At 45.0% G+C, this 23,706-nt stretch overlaps 1 protein-coding gene across 1 annotated transcript in view; it reads right to left on the bottom strand.

The window, feature by feature from the left end:
* Window positions 1-19,968, bottom strand: part of PTPRE (protein tyrosine phosphatase receptor type E) — a 109,149-nt gene extending 89,181 nt beyond the window's left edge. Inside the window, exon 1 of the mRNA XM_055719962.1 lies at window positions 19,730-19,968. Coding sequence (XP_055575937.1) covers window positions 19,730-19,953 — 224 coding nt within the window. The 5' untranslated portion in view covers window positions 19,954-19,968. The remainder of the gene's footprint in view (window positions 1-19,729) is intronic.
* Window positions 19,969-23,706: the final 3,738 nt, after the last annotated feature.

Genomic DNA, 23,706 nt, shown 5'->3' with positions numbered 1-23,706 from the left:
AAACTGAAGTCAGAATCCTGGGTTACTGGGCAATGCCAATTCCCTCTGCCCTAAGGGCTATGGCACCGGCTATGGCACCTCCTGCTACTTCCCGAGGAAAGGGCAGCTCCTTCGCAGCCATCTACGCTTTCACAGAAACACAGTGCTCCTCAGAGCAGTTTCATATTGAGTTCATAATAACTAGGGTATTTTTCTTCCTGTTTAATTTCTTTCCTTTTGCCTTCAGAAAAATTTCTTTACCAAAAGGGTTGTCAAGCTTTGGAACAGGCTCCCGAGGGAAGTGGTAGAGTGACCATCCCGGGGGGTATTTAAAAAGACATGTAAGCTGAGTCAGGGACACGGGTCAGTGGTGGGCTTGGCAGTGCTGAGTTAACAGGCAGACTCAATGATCTTAAAGGTCTTTTCCAACCTAAATGATTCTATGACCATCAGTTGTGATGTAGCCATCTAAAACACTGTATAGCCATAAGGGATCTTCTTTTCAACATTGCGCTGAAAGGAAGCACAGCTCACAGCATCAGAAAAACAGGAGAGCAGCATGTGCATGAACACAAACAGCAATAAAAACAATATCTAAGATCAGAGGCTACTCACTCCTTCCTTCTTTTCTCCCCTCGCTCCATAGCTGAGGATCACCTCAGCCGCTCCACACCATGCTCCCACTGGCACAACTGTTTGCTGCAAGCCAGCCTGAGAAACTATCCAGGTTAAAAGAAATAAATAATTTTTTAAAATACAAAAGCAAGAGCCCTCCAAAAGGAAACAGTTCCCTGGTCTGATTTCCAGCCTGCAAGTAACAACATTATACATCTTCAGTAAGTGGCGGCTCAGGGGCATGAATAAGTAACGGAGGACGGGCAGAAACCTATTAACAATTTTTTGCTGGAAGAAGACATTCACATAACCACAACAGCCTTCATTCAAATCGACAAAATGAGAACACTGTTAGTTCATTTATTTCAGCCTTTGTCTTCTCTGTTTAGTTGGTAACTTTTCCTGTCCAAAAATTTCCTCCACATAATGGCTCCCTGTGGGCAAAAGTGAAGATAAACAGACCAGAAAGACCAACTGGGATGAGCAAAGCAGCTCCTCTGGGGAGCCAGGGAAACACAGGCTCTGCTGGCAGGTCTTGCAGTCACCTCTGCCTAGCACTCAAGTAAAGAGCAAGACATTTGCACAGACTTCAGAATCGTTTTTTCCAGCGCACTGCAAGCAGAGGCAGTAACCCCCTTCCCATCCCAGAGACTGGTGCTGCCAGGTCAAATCTGCTGCACTGGATGCTTGCCTGTGGCCTGGGAGCAGGATCAGATCACTGGGAAAAGAGTTAACAAGTTATTTCTCCAATTCCACAGCCCATGTAATGCAACTCTACTTCACAAAAAATGATACGCTGCATTAAATATTATTTAAAGGATATTTTTTTTCCATCAACTAGAGTGCCTAAAAAACCTGTTCCGAATGAGATGACACAAGTCAGTGGATGGCCATTTCTGTATTTACTCTCTCAGAATTTTATCAGCTTGAAAGAAAGGTAACTTCCAGGTAAGTACATACAATCTCCTGTTTCTGAGGCATTAAGTTTTACCACAATGGGATTCTCACAATAAGATACCTCAATAACAGGAAATATTTAAGTATTGCCTCCATTCTAGCACAGCCTTGCCTTAGCCATAACCACTCCCCGATCCATCGGTAAGATTCAAGTAACTATTTTGTCATCTAACGCTGCCGTACGGGAGACATGACTTTCCCCCCTTACAATTCCTGATTTTCATTATAAACGTGCTCTGATGCCAAATTAACCTATAGCCTTTTTGTCCTTTCTGTTTAAGAACAAATGTGATGCAAATAAGGAGTTTCTCTGCCTTAGCTGCAAAAGAAACTTCCAGCTTTACATACTGAGCCGACTGGAGAGGGCTCTTCCTCAGAGACCTGCAAATGCACAGGAAGGAGGATGGCATCTTCCAGAGACTCGCAGGGGTGCTTTAAAGAGCAGAAATTGGTTCCAAATTTGTTTTCTGTAACACTAAGGAGATAAATAAAAGCTATAGCCCTCAGGGAGCATTTAATGTTTGCATTTATACAAAGTCTCCTTCATTTGAACATACTGGATATGTTGCACAGGAACTTGACCTCTTTGCTTGGACACTTATCCTAAGATCTTCCTGTGGAAACTCAGAACCATTTGCCTAACATGGAAGATGAAAACTCAAACTCGCATCAGTTTTTGCTTATTTCAGCTATTCTTCCATATGATTAGCTGAAGAGATTGTGAACTTTATTCTTTCTCAAGTCACTACTACTACTGGCTCCAGGAGCATATCAGATGTTCATGTCTGAAGGCTGGATAAACAACCAGAAATCCAGATGCAAAACAAAACCTACTGGTGGCAGGGTGAAATGAAAACAGATAAATCTCCTTTCAAAAATAAGGCATTTCATATGAACTCTCACAACTCCAAGCTGAAACACATAATGAACACCGACACGTTTTCCGAGATCTCCAGGAGCTGCTCAGGGCTGAGGATGATGACCAGTGACTCCTGCCACCCCCAGACTCCCGTAACTTTCAGTGCATAGATTACACACAGGTTTTTTTTTCCAGAGTGAAGTCCACTATGACAGGGGTTTAAAGTCAAGAGGCAAACTTGACTGTCTGTTGGCTCTTCTGCTGCCACAGCCTCTTGCACTCAAACAGTGGAGAGTTATGCCCAGCTTTTGGCACAGTCTGTCAGATTTTCCATGAAAAAAACACCCGCCGTGTCTTGGTTGCCTTCAAAAGGCTCAAATAACAGAGACAGTCTTTCAGATGAACCTTTCCCTCCTACACCGATGGCTGGACGGGCCTACACTGGTGAATTCCACTATAAACAGCACAGAGCTAGAAGTCAACCAGCTCAGAAAGGCCTCTGCTACCCACAAGCTCTTCTCTCCCACTTGTCCCAAGGCTAAAGCAACAGGAGGGACAGAGGTGGTGACGAGACCTGGCAGGCAGGTCCACAAACCAGCAATAATTAGATAAATCGCTCAAGAGACTAAGGCCACACCAAGAATGACTGTCCATACTCCAGGGATGTGGCAGAAAACCAACATGCAATCTCTCAGGTCATGCATATTCCTCTGCTACATCTCCCTGGGAGGTGTAAAGTGCTCCTACTGCATCCACAGCTCCCAGGGAGATCTGTTTCAGGGGGACAGAAACTGAAGGCATCTAGTTTTAAATCTCTCTGTTCTCATCCTTCAACCTAAAATGCAGGGCCCCCAGGAAGCTGTGACCTCCAAGCTACACCCAGTTCAACAGCTGCTCACCAGCTAAACCACAGCTGGCAGGGAACCCAAAGAGTGGCTCTTCCACAGCCCAGCCCAGAGTCTTCAGAAATGATGTGAGGGTCTTTCCCAACCTAAACGGTTCTACGGCATGAATGCTGGAAGGCGAGGATTATTACCAAGTTGTCATAATCCCCTCTATTACAAATTCTTTTTTGAACTTTTTGAGACAATATGCAAAACATCTGAATTACTTTTACTGATAGCAGCAAATACATCTGTGCTTTTAAGGAAGGATTTTTCTCTCTTCATTCCTCCTGCATTTACTCTTAAAGAGTAGCAACTTTCCTCCAAAACCTACACTTGCCAATAAAACTTCTTCAGACACATGGAAAATTCTATACATGATCATGAAAAAGAATTTTTACAGCAACACTTACCTCTGATTTTAATGGTCATTTCCTATCTGACAACTATCCTCGTCGCTCTAACAGGCATGAAAAACAGAAATATCTTTTTGTTACCTGGGATGATGACTTTATGCCTCCATCAAAAATTTAAGAAAGCTCCTGCACAAACCATCCCCCACCAGGCTGGCATCAGAGGCACTCTCAAAATGACATAGCCTAAGCCTCAAAAGGAAACAGCACAGAATGCCACAACATTAGCCCAGCTATCTGTGTTACTGCCTTAATACCGTGCAATAATACACTCTGTATGTTCACAATACCATACATTATTTCACATTATCAGTACACTTTTCATTTCAAGGGGAGCAGAACTGTCGCTGAAATAGCATCTGCACAGACTAAGTTGGCTCCTGCCTGGTCCTCATGGGCTACCAGCAACTGGGGTTAACTCAGCAGGAATATGCAATAAATTTGTTTCATTTGTTATGAAAAAACATTGCAAAAGGAAAATGAAAACTGGCAGATTTTTTTTTTTAAATCCTAACAGTAAACATGTTGTGGAAGACATAAATGGAGAGAAGGTATCCCCCAAGAGATGAACCAAAATGAAGCATAACATCATCCAGACACAGCCAGCCCACACACAGTAACAACTGCTAAGCATTGCCAGCAAGAAAGTTGTTCCTTCCCTTGTAAAAATAACCCCAGAAAATGCTCCAAATCTGCTAAATTCAACCCAGACAGCATCAAACTGGACTGTTGTGCTGAAGTGCCATTCAGGTGCTTTCCTTCAGGCTGGAAGTGAGGGATCCCTGCCTGCCCCAGGGCATTCAGTTAACATGAACCAATATTTTATAATAAAGTTTTAACAGACATCTACAGAATAATGCCTGTTCATATTATTCAAGGGTGGAAGGAGAAGCAGTTTGGATTCAGATCTCCAGACCACAAGGCCATGTCATAATTTTAGTCCCCTCTAGGATCCAACACTACAAAGGTTCCTCGTTCATTCAGACACACGTGGAAGATCTGAATTTTTAAAGACTTGATCCTATCTGGCCAAAAGCTCATGGACACACACTTAAGACAGTCTCAAACAACATCCATCATCTAACCCTCATACACAACGCTCCCTCTTGCAATGTTATTTATTTCCATAATTTATTTCACTGTTTTATTTTCTGCTTTACCTTCAGGCAGGACACTGAACTACGTTAGCTGGTATGATTTGTGCCGAGAGTTAATTTTTGCTGATCTTTTCAGATACACTGGTGCACCACCAGAAGATAAGCTGTTCTGGCATTAAGAAAATAACCTGCATCTTAAGTTTGGAAAAAAAAATAGTAATAATAATGGGGGGAAGCACAGACATTTTCAAAATAAGGAAAGCTAGCCGTCCACTTGGAATTTTCTTATATTGCTCAGGATATCAGATCAGAAATATTAAAGGCTATTTCAAAATAAAATGCAGTAGTAGAGTCCCAGAGGCCCAATCACAATATCCTTTCCCCACTGTCCTGACTTTGTTTGCTTGGAAACAAAGCGCCCAAATGATTCTAGCATTCCAGAAACTTTATAAACAGGCAATGGCTTCTTTGCCCATTCTTCCTACAAAAGACACAACGGTGTAAATGTATCCAATACCTGCTTGCATGCCTTGGGAAAAAATAAAAAGAAAATTAACAGCTTCAAACAATCCAGAAGCAACATGGGCTATAGGGATTTGGTACAGGGAAACCGCCTATTTTAAGGCCCAGCAACACCAGGGAACTGCTGCCATAAATACCATCCTTGCTCAATTATTTAACTTTGGTCATAATTAAAATAAACTTGAGGAGGGAGGGGGATGATGACACCCAAACCAAACAACAACAACAAACCAAAGAAACACCCCGACACTGCTGTCCCAGCAAACCCAAAATTAATTTTACTACAACAATTACCAATTGCCATACTTACTATCCTGGTACAGCTTGAATTTGTATATATACCACAACTTAGGTACAAAGCTATCGTAACGACACACTATTTCACAAACTCATATTACCAAACAGCCTGTGTTGCAATTAAACGAGTCTCAGTATTTAAAGATTCTGATCAAAGTGCAGCCATGTGATGCAATTGTTTATATGTTTCCAAGGAAACCTAAAAACCTAGAAACAACAAAGACCTAAAAAGCTAGAAGACACCTGTTGGTTTGAAGAGGTTCCCATGGGAGTTCTTAAACACAGAGTTAGAAATTACACAAATGCCTCTGCGGTTTCTGAGTTTTGTTTCTTTTTGGCCCTGAAAATTAACAGAATCTCTTTCGTACTTTTGAAAATGTATTAGCTACGGCTTAACTGCTGCAAACCCCTAAGCGGCAGATTCTGACGTGCCACCAACTCCCAGCAATGCAGTACTTCTGACATTCATAGGCCTTATCGCTCTAACTATTGATTTTTGGATGCTGAAACAAAGCCAAAAAAGCTCCTCTTTCCTTCTAACTGAGATCACGACAATAATTTGAAACTGCATTTATATTTCATAGATACAATTGATTGATACACAATGAATACTATAGTCTTAAAAAAAATGGAATAATAATAAAAAACCTGATACGATGAGGAATCTTTAAGAAAAGCATTATGCCCTTCTGACGGAATGAGATTTAAAAAAATAGAAATACCTCATTTGTGAGAAAGATGGACGTATATAAAACCCAACCACAAGCCCCAGAAAATAAAAAGTTCGTATCACCTTTGGCTTGGGGAAGGGGGCACTTCCCTACACTCCTGCCTTGCCCTTGACGGGGTGAAATAAATTGGTGCTGAACACTGTCATTTTCCCCCCCTCAAGCTTTGTTGCTTTTGTCCCTGAAGAAAATTCTAGTTTCCATGCAGAGATAAAGATTGCTGTCAGCCCCTTGAAGCAGACGGCATGAATAGCTGCAGTGTTCGCGCTGGAGGACGAGTGAGCTCTGGAGCCAGTCATGTTGCCCAACACAATGGGTATTTGTGGTTCCTCAAGTCAGGATTGAGCAGCAGCCCACTAGACATCAACAGATGTGCCCGTATCACCTCCTGTGAAAATTTATCAAAAGAAATACAGTATTTTCTTTAAAATTTCAGCTTTTTCATTTCATTCTTGCATCCTGAAGCAACTCTCAATAACCACCATCAAAGCCATGGAATGCCTCGAAATGGATGGGTGCAATCTCATGCAGCAGTCGTACTCTATGATCTTAAAGGTCTTTTTCAACCTAAACAACTCCGTGATTCTATAAAATTAAAGGGAATCAGGAAATGTGCTTACCTAAGTGAAAGCTACAGCACAGCTGGATTCAATTTATTGAAAAATAAGAGGAGATCTTGCTATAAAAATCATTTTTACAACAAAGACTTCAATGCACATAAAGATATATTTGCAAGATGTTCTTTGGATTCAGGTTCTCATTCAAAGCAGAAACAGGGAAGCACACCACTCACACCAGCTGCAACTTCTGCCCTGTACCTGGCTACACTGAGAAGGCAATGACCAGAGCCAGAACCTGCAAGCCCACTTCAGCCTTTCAAACCCTGCCCTTTTCTGGGTTTTCATAACCTCGCCCGACCCGGGCATCACCACTACTCACCACTACCACCATTCAAGCTCTCACTTGAATTCACACTTACCAGTTCTCTTCGCCTTGCCCCTCCCCAAAGAGCTCCGTTTCCTGACACGAGCCACTTCCACCCCTGGGAAGTAAACATCAAAAGGCTGGAGTTTCACTTCAAATCAAACCTAAAAATCAAACCTAAAAATCACACCGTGCTTTATTCCCATTCAAACTGCCCACGTCCTTTGTCTACCAATGTTTTATCACCTGATCATAGTTATTCATCTACTAGAAATAATGCATCAAAAATACTTCAGTCTATTTTGTCTTGTTCTGTTGGCTCTGATAAGTGTCTTTTAGCAGTATGAATCAATCTCTGTATACGGATAGACACAAGCAGACACAGGAAAGGTCCATTACCCAGCACTAGGACCTGACCAGTTGATCTCCCCATGCTCCCTTCCCTCAACGAAGGGACAAGTGTCTTGAGACCAGAAGAGCTCTCAGCACAGGGCAGAAGTCCACAGGTTATCTGAATTATCCCTGCAGAAGATTCTCTCTAATGACTGAAGACAGAGTCGTTAGGTAAACCAGGCTGCTGGTTTAGGGGTACAGTGCTGGGGAGCGCACATCCCCAAGCTTATAAACTGGGAAATACACAATTTCAAATTTCCAGCAATATTAAAATACCAATGCATCTAGGTTCCTAGAAGCTTTAATTACATGATGTTCACAAATAATTTGCCTCTGAAAACACATGACTACATTAAATTAACCTGGGAAAAGCACACTATTAAACAGGACATTTGAGGCTTGTAAGTCTATTAAAGAGTATCATGCCTCATAAACACATCCAAGAATTTGAAAATTTACCTGACCATCAAGTTTCCATTCTTCTTATGGCAAAAGCAGTAGCGTTAAGATACAGTCAGTGTGAACACACATTTCTTATATACATAAATATGTCCAAAACACAGAAAAATAACACAAGTTCACACCTACACACTTGTAAGAGGACTATTTCCCTGAGGGGCTGCAGAGCGTATCTCATTCTCCTTGTTATGAGAATAATCCAGCTAGGGAGGAAGGCAGCATATGCCAGCTCCAATTTTAACTCTGATGCCTCACGTGCAAAGGACTGTGATACAGCACCTATTCTCCACCAAACTTCAATTTGTCCATCTAATTAATAAGGGAGCATATGAACCTAAGCATTTTAAAGTACCATCAAAAGAGCACACCATCCTTTGCAGGACAAGCCTTTTAGGTTTGGGTTGGTTGGTTGGTTGTTCTCTTTAATAAAGTAAATACAATATAAACATTTTCCATAAATGTACTTTTGTAAAATAAATGTCTTCAAAGTGATCCTACTACAAATTTTACTAACAGATATCTATTAACACATCCCACTGATCTGCTGCCCCACTGGCCTTGAAGATTCAGCCTCTCTTTCTTGGCCATAACAAAACACACTTCCAGAAAGCAATACATGAGGATATGCAATTTTCTGTAACACAGCCCAGAGACTTGAAAACCACTTCAACCACGTCAGGCCCTCACTTTCTGTTTGCTACAAAGACAACATTTCCATTATCAGTCATGCAACGGTTATTACAGGGCTTGGTGCTGCAGGTGAAAGCCCAGAAATGAGGGCAAGAACACTGCTACTCACTTCCAGGCAAAGGGCATGTGCTTTGGGGAAGTAACTGTCATGCATCTGAGTCACCAACAGTTTCAGAAACACATTTTGCAAGCAGCTTAATAAAAAAAATCAAACCCAGCGCATTCAATCAGTGAAGAGGATATTAATCACTTGGATGCAACAAGGGTTGGGAGCAGCGGGACGGAGCACTGGCAGAGCTCCTGCAGGACAGCCACACATCAGCATCGTGAAAAACTTTACCACACATTGAACAATATTGTTAAATGACCAGAAATCCACCAACTTTTCAACGTGTCTTTGCATAACGACATCATCATTTAAGACGGTAAAAGCTGCTCAAAGCACTGTTGGATAGAGATGGGGCTGCGTAACAGCACAGGACAACAGCACAGTCTCAGTTGTATGAGAACAGGAGAGCCCAGATGTTCTGAAGGAGACTACGTTTAGTAAAAGTCATTAAATTTAAGAGTCTGAAATATATATAAGTTCAGGTATGAAGGAAAAAAAAAAAAAAAGGCATGTAACACCTCTTAAAACCGGTGTACACAGCTGTGATCGCATTTCTAGGTGGAAAATGGACAAAACAGCGCTCCCCCCTCCCCGGCCCCTTGACAGCTGGGCATATTTCTGCAAACTGCCGTCCGGCAGGATAGTTCCTTCCTTTCCCACGCTCCGAGCTGGTTCCGATTACAGCTCCCAGCGATGGCAGCGTCCACGTCCCGCGGGGCAGGCGGCCGCAGCCCAGCTCTTGGAACAAGGTGCCCTGGGGACAAACGCTCTGGGATGGCCTGTCCATCTTTAGATGCAATTTCAATAGAAGTACACAGCACAAAACTGTCCTTAAAGAAAGTCTTCAGCACCAAAGCATCCTGCACAGTATTAATTACTTACAATATTAGTGCTGCAGGGATTACAGGGGCAGGCTGGAGATAAACCAGCAGCGATTCCCAGGCTCTGTGCTCTCTTCCTTCTGACGGTCCCTGTGTTTCAGTCCTCTTTTATACAATCCCCAAAGAGGAGCAGAAGGTACCTCTATTTCCCACAGTCTGACAGCTATGAAAATATCAGATGCAGTCAAATATCAGTTAGAAAGCACAATGCCCCAAAGAAGTCGGTATGTTATCCGGGAACAGTACAGTGCAAGCTGCTTCCAGCTCTGCCAGCCGTACTTCCACACCGGTTTTCTCTCCAAGATGCAGAAGATGTCATGGAGGCTTAGTCACTGCAGGATCTTTTCTTGACACTTTTTTAAAGCAAAACCAACATCAGGAGCGTAGACATTACAGCTGCTAAAATTGATGTGAAAGAGCCTGGTAGATGAGAAAGGACTGAGTACCAGAAAAAAAATAATATTCTAAAATACATTTTAACAGGTTAATTGTGCACAATGTATTACATTTAAATACATTACTAGAGGAAAAAGCAGCACGCAGACCTGCTAGTGGGGCAGCAGCAGACTGGCAGAACTGAACCTGAAGATGTTAACTGCACACAGAGCTACACTAGGCAAAATAAGTAATCTTTTTTGCAAGGCATTAAGCTTGCATTTTAGAGAATAATCTAACCAAGGGCCTTTAGAAACTGTAAAGCACTGTTTACAGAGAGTTTTGAGGGTTCAGTGATTTTTCAAGAAAATTATTCAAGTTCCTTCCTCTGAAGATCCTGGTGAATGAGGTCATTTCAAGGGTAAACCGTTTGACGTAGTACAGGAATTCTCAAACTTTTTCAGTACAAATTACAACTCAAGCAAATTACATGTACACATAACCTCTAAATAACTTCTGCAGCTTACTAGTCAAAAATATTTAATTTTTTTTTTAAAAAAAGTGAAGAACCTGACTGCCAAGAGGTCTCCTGCAGATCACTGTGTAACCCAGATCAAGCCATGGTGTCCTCAGGTGAAACAGAGAATGACTTACAGTGGAATGGGAGCAAGTCCCCTCGGGGGGAAAAAAAATAAAATAAATCACAAATTGTGATAGTACCAATTATCTCAACATCACATGTTCTTAAGTTTGTTTCTAAGAGTTTAAACTAAGGAATGCAAATAGGTCATTATGTAAACGTTTCCACCTTTTCCTGTCCTCCCCGCCTTCCTAGAAATATTTAAGTCACTGAAACTTCCTCTCCCCCCAGTTCTGCCAGGAACCAGAAAGGTGCTGGAGGTGGGAGGTGAGCCTGCGAAAAACAGATTAGAATTAAGTGTTGTATCTGTGGCCTTAAAATGTGCCCTCAGCTGAGTTTTTAATTTGGCTTTTCAAGACTGATCAGCACATGTGTAATTTAAAAGCAATTTGAAGCAGCAAGCTAGGTAGTTTGACTTCAAATGAACGAGCTTTTGACAACTGCAAACAAAATAATAATGTGAACCGTTTAAATTCATCCCTATATTTAAAAGGAAAAGCATATATCATTTTAACTTGGTTATACAAAGGCTTTTCTTCTGCAATATGAAAGCTATTTCACCACAATCTTGTTCTCAGTAGCAATTTGCAAACTGCCCATTTGTACCAGATTAGTAGAAAACAGGCAGCAGATAAATTAACATTGTTGCTTAATGAAATGCTTTAAGTTTCATTGTGCAGTATGATTGAATATGCTCATGAAACCCAAACCGAAATTAAAAAATCTAGAAAGTACCTGAGACATCTAAACCCACAGAACATGGGATACACACGTTACTCATTGCTTGTTGAAATGAGTAGCCTACTACTTCTGACAAAGCACAGCACTGTAGCTCAAACAACATACAGCATATCACAGCAGAAACTAACCCTAGGAATACAAAGAAAAATAAACATCAAAGGACAAACAAAGGTAACAAGATTAAAGGGCAAAAGAAAATAAGCATGGAATTTACTAAAAGAAACAGTAAGTAAGGTGAAGGAAAGGTTAATATATTTGTATTGGACAAGACTGGTTTTGTTTACTTGTTTATTTTTTGATTTGCAGTTAGTTTGGAATTAAGCTGAGAAACAGCTACAAGTAAAGAAATCAGCATGCTTAGCAATAAAACCTGTTAGGAAAAAAATAATTTTAAATATGTTTTGAAAGGTTCACACTCTTCTAACCCAGAGTCTTGCAGCACTGAAAGTCGCAACTGATGCACACTAGGAGCAAGCGCAGACCTAGCACTGCTCCGGCAAACAAGACAAGAAAGTATCCTGGTAAGTTCTGGTGCATTCTCTGCAGATTTTACACACTGATATGTTTACAAATTGCCACATTATGCTACAAATAAATTAGAAGACAGAAAGGTTGGTCGCGAAGTGAATTGCCCCCTCTAAGAAACACACTGAAATGCATCCCACGTAGCAGTGAAAACTGCTCTGAAGCTACAGAATTAGAACTGTTGGTAAGGAAATATTTACAGATCCCTCATCGAATATACCGAACACAAGAGAGTCTTTAACCACAAATTGTCATCGTTGGCTTCAAGTCATGATTACACGGGCCTTCTCTCACACACCAAAGAGTTATCTTTTGTTTGTGATAAAAACATCCATCAAAAGAACCAAGGGAGGCAACAAATTATGGGAGAAAATGCCATGATAAAAGAAGAGATAGCATGGACCTCACAGAGTGCAGTCCTACCCTTGGGAACGCATAGACAGGGCACCAGCAGACCGTGAGGAACCATGCCCTTTGGGTGGCCAGGGAAGTACTAGCTCGATATAAACAACCAAACTATTCTGTCCTCTTTACAATCCACATTACACCACATCCACAGGAAAGCGATGTTTAGAAGCATCATGGTCCCACAGTTCATCTCAGTGTGGTTATGCTGGCTGATAACCAAGGTCACTCTGCCAGTCTTCAGTCCCCTGCAAGGGGCACCATCGTGAGCCACAGCAGCACTCCACTGCAGCTAAGCTTTCTTTAAAAGTTATTTCAGATGAAAGAGAGATTGATTTTACTGAAGAGGAAGAAAGGACAAGAACCACAATCAAAGAAACACCCAACCATCAGGAAATCTGAAACCGACTGGTCTTAGAGCAGTATCTTGTCATCCATGTGGAGCTGTGTATTTCATTCTGAATTGTGCCTCCAGAGCAGTAAAACCTAGAAGTGGGAGGAGACCTCCTAGTTCACCAAACTCCCTTGCTGTGGTAGAAAAGTTTATCCTCCAGCTTATCTAATTATTTTTGCCTGACCTTTTTGAAGTGATGTGTAACACACGTTTGACTTGCTTCCCTTGTAAATCTGCTATTTGCTTATTTGCTTTTTCTTAAAAATTTGTAGTACTAGTAACCTAAAGCCTTTTTGAGACTGCATTCTTCCCGGTGATTCTGGACGTTGCTGTATCCTTGTTTGTGTGTTATCCTCAGAGGACAGCAAGGCGACTGGCATAGCTCCTTCCAGCTGCAGAGGCACCCTGACTCTCCCGCAGGGAACAGCTGCCTCTTCTCAACAGCAATAATCCAAACCCTGTCACTTCCATCACTCATATAACGTTTTTAGTCTGTATCTCATCTTACCTCTACCTGATTTACAGTTTTGTTTTTTAGTTTTACCTGCTCAGATCTCTCACTTTTACCAAAAATTATTACTTCACGTTAGAAGAAAAAAAATGTATCTCTGATAGCCTAAGTTTCTAGGACTGAGAACTTTTTACAGTGGGGATAAAAGGGACAGAAAAACCCACAACTGAGTTGTGCCACGTTTTCCAGTGACAATAAGCCATCACTGCAAGCAACCAACTACCCCAACAATTTTTTTTTCCGGTTTTATTTCTTCCCTCAGCCAGGAAACACCTTTGAACACAGTTACATCACTGCTGCACGAGCAAACCTCAATCTCTGTGACCAGCTTTTTACTTTGCCACTTCAACAGTGAGTCACTAGCCAGGAGTCAAAGTAAAAAGGGTGGTTTTAGGGCACTGCTATTGGACAGGGGATGTACATGGCCAGCAGCGGATGGGGCTCAGCAGAGGCAGTTCCCCCCCGTGCCTGACAGCCACGGCACCAAGTGGGAAGAGGGCCAGGACAGCCTGTCAGCGAGGCCACTTGTCCCCTCGCTCACTGCCAGGGCCAGGAGGACAGCAAACAGCAGCCTTTAATGCTACACTTGTTCAGGGAGCTGTTTCGCTGGAGATAATCAGCTGGCTGGCTTACTTAGGAAGAAAAATCTGAGCACACTGCAATCAAGATACAGTTCAACAGCATCACCCTCTCCCATCAGCAAAAAAATCTCCCATCTATCCTCCCACTTCCCAGAGGCATCATCTGCAGACAACACAAGAGGATTCTGGCAGGCAATAGGATACCATTTATGAATTATTATACCTGCAGTAAATCAACTGAATTAAAAAGCGCAACACTGTGTACAGGCCTTAAAAATATGTTCCATGTTGTGAACAATGCAAAAATAAATCCTGTACAAATACTTCAACAAATCGCTGGTGCTGAGCTTCTCCTAATCTCTGTCTTATCAGTAGCTCATTCATTCTCTGGCTTACACGTCTTCTGGCCTGTTGTACACATATATTTAAAAGACATCTACATTTCAGCAAAACCTCTGGAACAAATACAGGCACCTTTTTTTTTTTTTCCCTTTTGTTTTAAATATTAACCCTTACAGCATTTGGAATTACACAATACATATTGTTATCAGACAGGACAAAGCCTACAGCTGGATGGAACCTTCTACAGAAGGGCACAGGCAAGGGGGGGGAGGGGAATAAATAAATAAAAAGATACAATCACAGTTAAAAAGGTTGCAGAAAGCCTCCACAGAGCAGCCTGGTGACTACAGCCACTTTCCGTTCAGCCTGAATTCTGCTGCACCACATCACAAATCAGTTAAAGTGACACCTGAATCATTCCCTAAGACAGTTCTCAACTCATAAAATGAGCATCACATACGGGACCCATAAATGCTGCTCCACGAAGAATAAGATAATTCAGAACTCTTTAATAATGTATCAATTCAATTTACAATACTTTCGATTACAGGGCATCAAATTATATTTTAGGTTACAGAGGGATTCTGCTGTCACTACTACTGTATCAAGAAATCAATAATGAAATGCCTATCAAGAATGCTCGCCACAGGCATCACAACCGCAGCCCTCGGGCTTGGCTTCTTTGCTGCTGCTTCCAGGGCACAGGGCTGTGGCACTGGAAAGCCGCAGCATCCCAGCACGCACTGGGTGTGGAGCAAGTAACCAAGTTTCAGTGTGAGTACATTATTCACTGAGACCACGTTGCACTGTTCTTATTTATATGTTAATTTAAAAAAAACAACAAGTATTTCCTTGAAATACAGCACACTGCTTACATTCCACGATCAGGTAGACCAGATGGTTATCCCTAAACTCAAACGTGGTGGTTACAGTAACAGGCCTTCCATTTTAAACAAGCAGCAATTTCTCAGGCAGCTCTCCATCTGCTTTGAATGCACTACTCTCGCTAACCCTGACACAACTCCTAAGAGCCCCTCACACCTTTCAGGAAACTGACATGTAACCTGTCTACCCAGCAATCTCTTCACCTTGCCCCTGATGGCTGTGTTTTACATAACAATTAAAACGCCATCATCACTCTCCCAAGACAAGAGGTTTGACTGCGGGCTTGTGGGTTTGTCTGGTGGAGCACAGGTCACAGCCACCTTCCTCCTCCTCTGGGCAGGAATAAGATCTCAACTTGCCCCCATCTCTGCTCCACACAGAGTTCTGCCACCACTGCTCAGCCAGTCCCTCCCTACTGACCCCCCTGACACCAATGAAACAGCAAAAACATGTGTTTTCTTGCCAACTGCTTTTGCTGAGAAATTTTCAGGGTACTTCCAGATATAGAGTCACTCACCTTAATGTTTCTATGTAAAAGCACGTTTTTTCCACTAAAGCCTCTTCATTCATTGCTTATGGCCTTCAAGTGCTCCGATACTACCTTCAGACACAGGACCTCCACCTGGTGTTGAGCCCTGTCAGAAATCTGTGCTGAAGAGTATTTTGGAAATAGAGACTGAAACACAGTATCACATATGCAAAGCAACAATATCGTGCAATTGAGGTATAAATGCAATCCTCAGATTCCCTATATATTGAACAATTTCTCCTGCAGAACCTCCCACTCCTTCAGCAAGCAGGGTGGACTCTGCTCACATCAGTAGTGCAGACATTCAGTATTCCTTTTTATCTTCCTGGTTTTCATTCTATGTAGCGCTGGGCACTTGCCTCGGCTCTTTTTTGTTCCTCACTACGGTAGGACTGATCTGCTCTGAAATCTTGAACAGGTTTACATGACATCATCAAACATGAAAAAATTATACATAAACACTTTACCAATAACACGTGTAGCTGACTTCTCAGAAAACACCGAGGGCATCTGCGACAAGGCAGGATTGCGCCACTGACTCCCTACAGCTCTTTTTCACTTTGCAGTTTGTCAGGCCCTGTCCACCCATTTTTCTTCATGTAACCTCTTAAACAAAAGAGAAAAAGGTCACCAAGTACACTGGTCAAAGTATTCCTATAACATGCTCTAAAACTAGTTCAGTTAATAACACAGCTCAGCAGCTTTGGCCCAAAAAACGAACAGCTCCAAAAAACCAACTTACAGCGCAAGCTGTCTGACAGGAGAATGAAAAGGCACATGTTGGGCCAGTGCAAGGCAGGTGTCTTGCCATCAACAAACAACTTTAACAAGTGCAACTTTTGCCACAATGAAGCACTCCATCCTGAAAGCCAGCAAGAAAACACAAACTTCAAATCCCCATAAGCCACCGCTGTCACCTTCCAGCTGGGAATATGCATGAGCCTACTTAACCTGTGCAACACGTGCACCACAGCTCTGTCCTCCACTTCAGCTTCTTGAAAACCTGTGCAGAAGAGGAAGGTCTTACACTGACCTCGAACCACCATCTTCTAGCTTCCCATAATTTCAGTCCACATGGTGCAATTCTGACATCACCCAGGGCCATATGGCCCGGGAGCTGGGAATGCAGTGAACGGTGAGGGAAAAAAAACATGGTGGAATCACCATCCCTGGAAGTGTTTAAAAAACATGTAGATGTGGTGCTTAGAGGCATGGTTTAGTGGTGGACTTGGCAGTCCTGGGTTAACAGCTGGACTTGATCTTAAAGGTCTTTTCCAACCTAAATGATTCTGTGATTCTATAAAAATAAGACCAAGGAAAACAGGCATTCAAGACAGCTCTCCTGACAGAGGTCAACCCTTAACTCCTACAGATAAAAAACCTCGATTGAGCTAGACGACAGATAAACATATGAAGTGGAAAAGAGGAGGCACAGCAAGATACAAAAGTGCACTAGGAGCAAAATGGGCTAAAATTTCCAACTTCGCACCTGCACCTCGCAGGCTGAGGTTAAATTACTGTAGTCCAACCAGCATCATCACACTGATTTGAGGTATATAAGATGTCTGCTTTTATTAAAGGTGTTAGGGGCATAGGAAGCTTTTAAACTAGAAGTTCCGTTTTTATCTTTTACTTGGAAGAATATATTAAACGTATTTAAGGAATACAGAGTATGTTAGGCAAAGCACAGCAATGATGGCTGGTGTAACACAGCTCCTATGTAATTATTCTATTTGTGAGCAAAGACTGAGCAAATTAAAAGAATCAAACGCTACACCCACACCATCTTGTTTCTCACATAATTTTCTTTCCGTTCTTCTCGACATTTCTAAAACAACTGATGTGGTCACTGGAGAAAAACGTTTTCAGCTTAAGTGCCTTCACTGCCCCAAATGGAGAGGCCCCCCAGCCCCACGATGCCTGCATCCACACCAGCACAGTCCTGCTGCTCTTGGAGACCTCAGCCAGATGGTCTCTGCTTGTCCCACCTCCACCCTTACCCCCACACTTCCCTCAAGCGCTACCCCCCAAGCACAAGGCAGAAGCAGGCTGCCCCACAAGCCCCCCCAGTGCCATCAACAGCAATTACAGATCGTCACCTGCCTTAGGGACTCTTCTCCTCAAGGCCCAACTTCCACCTCAAGCAAGAACAAGGTGGGGCGGGTGCCACCAGACCACCGGCATCTCCCCACATCATGACTTAAATGGTTTCATCTGCTGCCCAGCACAGCTAACTGGGAACTTCCTGAGCCTCCTGGACAAGGAGAGTACATTATATCCACGTAGAAATCTCTTTTAAATGACATTGAGTTTCCAGCTGAATGTCATTAATTTTCATCAAACTTTTTTTGTGGTTTTTTTAAATAAGCCCTAACGCACAACATGCACAGAAACCAAGATTACCATGCGCATAAGACATAATTTTCAATTCTCTGCCTCTTTATTCCTACTTTCCAGATTTTCTCATAGAGCTTACAACATCTTAGGAAAAAAGCTCAATAAGCGATGTCATGTCTTAACTCCGCGGGCTCTACCCCACACAGATCAGACACAGGCGGCGATTTAGAAGCTGAACACACAGCAAAGCACCTCACTCTATGGAAATAAGCCAGAAGGAGAGAGGAACCTCACACAAAAGTAAAAAAAAAAAAAAAAATATATATTGAGACACCCTTTCCTAATTAAAAAACACTGCTTTATCTCACAGCAGATATCCATTAACCCTCTCTACAACTCATGATTAAAGTGAAAAAAACCCTCTAATGATGGGAAACAATTAAAAGGTGTTTTTACAGTATCTCTGTGAGGTTTGCCATTATTTTTCCCAGGATTTTAAACTCAACAATAAGCAGGGAGGGGAAAAACCACAAGTCCTTTATTTTTGGAGGTAATAAATTGGATTTTTTTTTTTCTGTGAAAGCCTTATTTGCTTTCTCCCCACCAGCCTGTACAAGCAAATACAAAGTTTTTCACCAGCTGCAGGATTTACACCTACCTCCAATTACCAGGCGCTTCGCCCGGCGGGGGCCGGGGGAGCCGGGAGCGCGGCCCCCCGAGACGGGGCTGCCCGGGCGCGGCAGCACCCACAGCGGCTCCGCGGGGCGCCGCGCTGCCAGCGGCGTGACCGCCAACCATGAACGAGCACAGTGGGCACACGCAGGGTTTAACAACGCTGGCCTTGCCCAGGGGAGAGGAAAACAGTTCGTCCCGGGCCCCGCCAGCCCCTCAGCCGGCGGGTCCCGCACCCGAGCGCTGCGTGCGCCCACAGCCCCGCTCACGGCAGGGGAGCCGGAGGGCCGCGGCGCGGCTGTGCGGGCGGCAGTTAAATGGCTTCGTAACGCTCAGGCTCACCTGCCGCCCCATCCTGGGGGCTGGGGGGGCGCCGGGCAGCCCAGACACGCCGCTCCCCGGCCGGCGTGGGGCGAGTTACCCGGGGTGCCCGTCAGCGGGGCAGCGCGGGGCCGGCCCCAGCCCCCGCCAGCGCCTCTGCGTCCCGCATCGCCCCGACACGCCGGCCGGCGTCACAGCCCCTCGGCACGGCGGCCCCCGGCCCCCGCGCCTCAACCCCGGGGTGCGCACCGGCCTCTCGGCTCCCTCGGGAGCGCGCCCATCCCTCCGGCCTCCCCAGCACGGCGGTAACCCCCGAGGACGGACACCCCACGGAGGAAAGGACAGCCGCGTCGCCTCCCGCCTCAGCGAAACCCCGTAGGGCGAGCGCAGCGCCGGGCGGCAGCGCGGGCGGCCAGGGCCGGCCCGAAGCCCCGCGGCAAGGCGCACCCAAGCCCCGGCCGCTTCCTGGCGCGCACCCAGGGACGGCCTGGCCGCCCCCCGCCGCCGGGCACCGGGCTGCCCCCGCACCTGCCCGCCCCGTCCCCCGCCGCCGGCACCTGCCGACGTCCGCGGCGGCCCCCGCCCGCCGCCCCTGCCCGCTGCCCCGCGGCCGGCGGCTCCCGTCCTCCCGCCCTCCGCCGCGCCGGGACCCGGCTCCGCTCACCTCCGCGGCTCCGCTCCGCTCCCCGGCTCGGCGGGCCCCTCGGCGCCCCCGCGCAGCGGCGGCGGGCGCGGCCGGCCGCGGGACGCCCAGGCGCGCTGCGGCCCGAGGCGGCGGGCAGAGGCGGCGGCAGCCAGGCAGGAAATTTCCCTCCGCCGCCGCCGCCGCCTCCTCCTCCGGGCGCCGCGGCGGCGGGCGCGGAGCCGCCTGGCGGACAACGCCCGCATCGGCAGCGGGGCCGGGGCCAGGCTCCGGAGGGGACCCCGGCGCCCAACCGCGGCTCCGGCGGGGTCGGTCCCCCGGGCCCTGCCGCCGGCGGGGCCCCTCGGGCCGGGAGCGTGCCGGTCGGCCGGCGGGCGCTTCACACCGGAGTTTCAAACGGGACTTGGGCTGCGCTGCCTGCCCCGGCGGTGGCGGCGACCCCGCCAAAGCCCGCGAGCCAGCCGCGCTGCTACCCGTGCATGGCGGCAGCGCCTGCTGCTTCCCTCGCTCGGCCGAGGCAGCGCTGGGGCCGGGCGTGAGGGCCGGGCGCCGGGCGCCCACCTGCCCGGGGCAGCAAGCGGAGGCTGGCGGCCTCCCGTCCCCGGATCACCGGCCTGCCGCAGCCGGGAGCGATCTGCCAGGCCTGTCGGGACCAGCCGGCCCCCCGGGACCCTGCCCCTGGCTGCTCAACCCACCGGCAAGGTGCGGGCGCTGGGGCGGCAGGGCCGAGCCCAGGCCTCGCCTGCCCCTCCGGGGAAGCCGCCGCGGCAGCCCGGGCCGCGGGGCCGGTGAATCAGGCCAGTGAAACCCAGAATAGAAACTGTCAGGCTGGAAAGTAGGACAGGGACGAGGGGATTACCGAAAGAAAGGCAAGAATCAGGGAGTCTGAAGGCACGTCTTCCTATCTTTTGTCTCCAGCCCCCAGGATGGCACCTTCGCCAAGCAAGGAAAGTCTCCCTGCAGATGACATCTCCCCTCCAGGAGGGATCCCACCATATGTTACTGTCAGACCCATGGCCGCGCACGCCGTGTTATTTTAAGTGCACCCAAGGACGTCAGACAATTAGGGATTGTATGAAAAGACCATCGAAACAAAATATTAGAACATCTGTGAATATTTGTGTCCTCTGCGGAAAACTTAATCAGAGCCTAATTACATCCCTTTGGCATCGTGTTGACTAGGAAACAGCACTTTCGTAGACTGCTAAAATTTTTCAGCAGATATGGCAGTGCAAATGGGCATGGTACCAGGAAGGCGTTTGGTTTTAATGAACATGTTTGTAGATCAAATGACTGCAAGTCAGCAGTTTTCTTGCTAGTAACCATTTGCAAGAAATTCTGTATTAATTTAAATGACTGCTTATATCCAAGCAATAAAAAAAATGGCGTTATTATGCATGTCGGATAAAACTACCACTTTTTCTATGAGTGCAGAAGTTAAAGAGTACTAGTATACCGTGTTTCCAAAATTAGTTAGTCACAAGAAAGAAATGTGAAGCCAAGTTGTACAATAACCAAAGAAAATGCACATTGTAGCTATTAATAAAGTTATCTGGGGGAACAAGATTTTCTGTAGGTAAAGGGAATATCTAAATAAATTGTACAATGTGCCAAAGTATAGTTGTGAAAGAAGCTTCAGGCAGTCTTTCCTGCCCCAGCATGCTATACTCGAGTCCTAAATACAACTATTGATACAGGATGACAAACATTTAGCCTTGCTAATGCATGTCAGTGTTCCTAGCCCTGCTTCCTTGCAGTCGTGTCCAGGATACTTCTAAGCCCGGGTTTATGCCGCTGGTGTGTTTCAGGATACAGCAATGAGCTGGCGCCAACAGGAGCGAGGAAGCCCAAGGCTGATTTTATCTTCAGTTGTTGGCTAGAGAAAAACAACATGGTATGATGTTCTCTGATATAGTGCTTTATTCAGAAAACTAGAATAGTACTCCACAGAGACTAGGAGCTGGGGAGCTGAAGAATAAAGCGGTTTTAAACCCATTTTCAGTGTTTTCCAGACAAGGTCTGAATAGAATTTATGCTGGTAAGAAAGGGGAGGGGGTGGAAAACTGAAGCTGCTATGGGATTTGAAGCAATTAAGTCACATTAATGGAGCTTACTTCCTTCATCAGAAAATAAATGTAAGAAATTGGAAGACTGAAATGCTGTAGCAAAAATAATAATGAGTAGATGTCTGCGTGTTTAGCCCAGCAGAGCTCCAACAGTGGCTTTTCTTTGTCCGTCTCACAGTCCACTGGTCATCTGTCTTTCCTTCTCTTTCCATCACAAATCAAATACATTCTCAGAAATGTCAGCTCTTTGGCAACCATTTCACCCTTGCTTCCAGTTTGCTGGAGATGCTGCAGGACCGCCGACAGCTTCTGGCAGGACCCGACACCTGCATCCCTTGTTTCGCACTGGGGAAGTAACACTGTTCCAGTAGAAGTGGTGGAAACTTCCTCATGAACAGTTACAGTCGCTTGGCTACACTCTGCTACAAAAAGTGTCTTCTCTGCTTAGGATAGGCAACATTAGAACACTGAAAATATATTTTAAAGCATACAATACCGAGTATAACCTACCACTTCCCTTAGACAAAAGCTCCCCAAATATTTACAAGGCTTCCACACTGACTGACAAATGGCCCCTATGCCCTTGGTAGCAGCGTGGTGGGTCTGTCTTTTTACTGGTTCACTGGAACACAAATCACAAATGTACTTAAGAAATTAGAAAATCAGAGGCAGCGCAGCAAATAACAGATACAGGTGCGTGATTTCTGTAACTACAAATAGATCTCAGCTTAAAAATATAGACAAGCTCTTTAAAGTACAGATAATTGGGCAAAAGCATGAGAGTACATAGCATCGTAGCGGTAGCTAACTTAATGACTTCAAAGAGGTATTTCTCTTAGATTTTTACATTTGGGATCAAAAATTATGAGTATCTAGGAATATATTTAAGTATTCAAGACTACATATCTTTATACTTGTTACAGAAACTGCAATAAATGAAAGCCTGCCTTGCCAGCTCTTCTCTCCACCTCCACCTCCAGGGTTTGTTCTAAACATTACAAACTTTCAAGCAGCTTCAAAGCCAGTTTTATTAAATTGGAAATACTGCAAAAGCTGTATTTTCTGCTTCTCACAGTGCCAGAAGGCTTTTTCCACACACACACTCTTCAACAAACTGTACTTGACCGCTCAACTTGCACTATTCAAGCCATGAATGACAGCAGCTTTTTAGCACCTAAACACATTCCTTTAAAGTTTTGCAAGTCATATTTTGGGGTATGGAGAAAAGATACCCTTGGACATCTTAGAGGCTTCAGTGGTGCTCAGCTGTTTTGGTAACTGCAGTCACTGGCATTCGGGTTTAAAGAAAATGGTAAACTTCTCTAATTTCAAAAGTTTATTTAAAAACTACTTATTTTTACCAGAATGGCCTATGCTGTTCTGTTCAGCTCCCCCACACACAAGCATTTTACAGCTTGGAAATGGAGAGAAACAGGATGAGCGAGAAGTCAGACGTTCCGTGAGCTGTGAGCTCTCCTTCACCTGCCTTGGCATGTGTGGCCTAAGAAGTTTTAGAAGATAAACGTTCCATTGGAAGAATTAATTTCTTACCAAGAATAAAAAATAATAATAAAAAAGAATAAAAAATACCAATGCTGGCTAATTTCAGAATCTCAAAATCTTCGAGAAAAGGCAGTTCCAGGGAGCTGCCCCTGCAGCCACCACGCAAGGCCAGTGGTGTTCCCGTTGGGGCAAGGGGCACTCATAGCAAGCAGAGGAGATGCTGAACGTGGCTTTTCCTCTGCTACCAAGACCAGGCATATTTGGCCATGACGACTGCGTAGAAAACACAGTTGTACTGTAAATATATTCTAGAGTAGCACAGGTTGTGCCTCACGATACCAGAACATACACCAGCTGGCTTACTCAGATGGTAGAACTGAGGGATGCTCTTGCAGCAGGCAATCATTTTAAAACAGGGGTTTGCTCATC

The sequence above is a fragment of the Falco cherrug genome, chromosome 9 (assembly GCF_023634085.1).
Source record: "Falco cherrug isolate bFalChe1 chromosome 9, bFalChe1.pri, whole genome shotgun sequence".
Classification (NCBI taxonomy): Eukaryota; Metazoa; Chordata; class Aves; order Falconiformes; family Falconidae; genus Falco; species Falco cherrug.
Note: the sequence above shows the minus strand (reverse complement) of the source record. Positions and strands in the feature narration are given on the sequence as shown.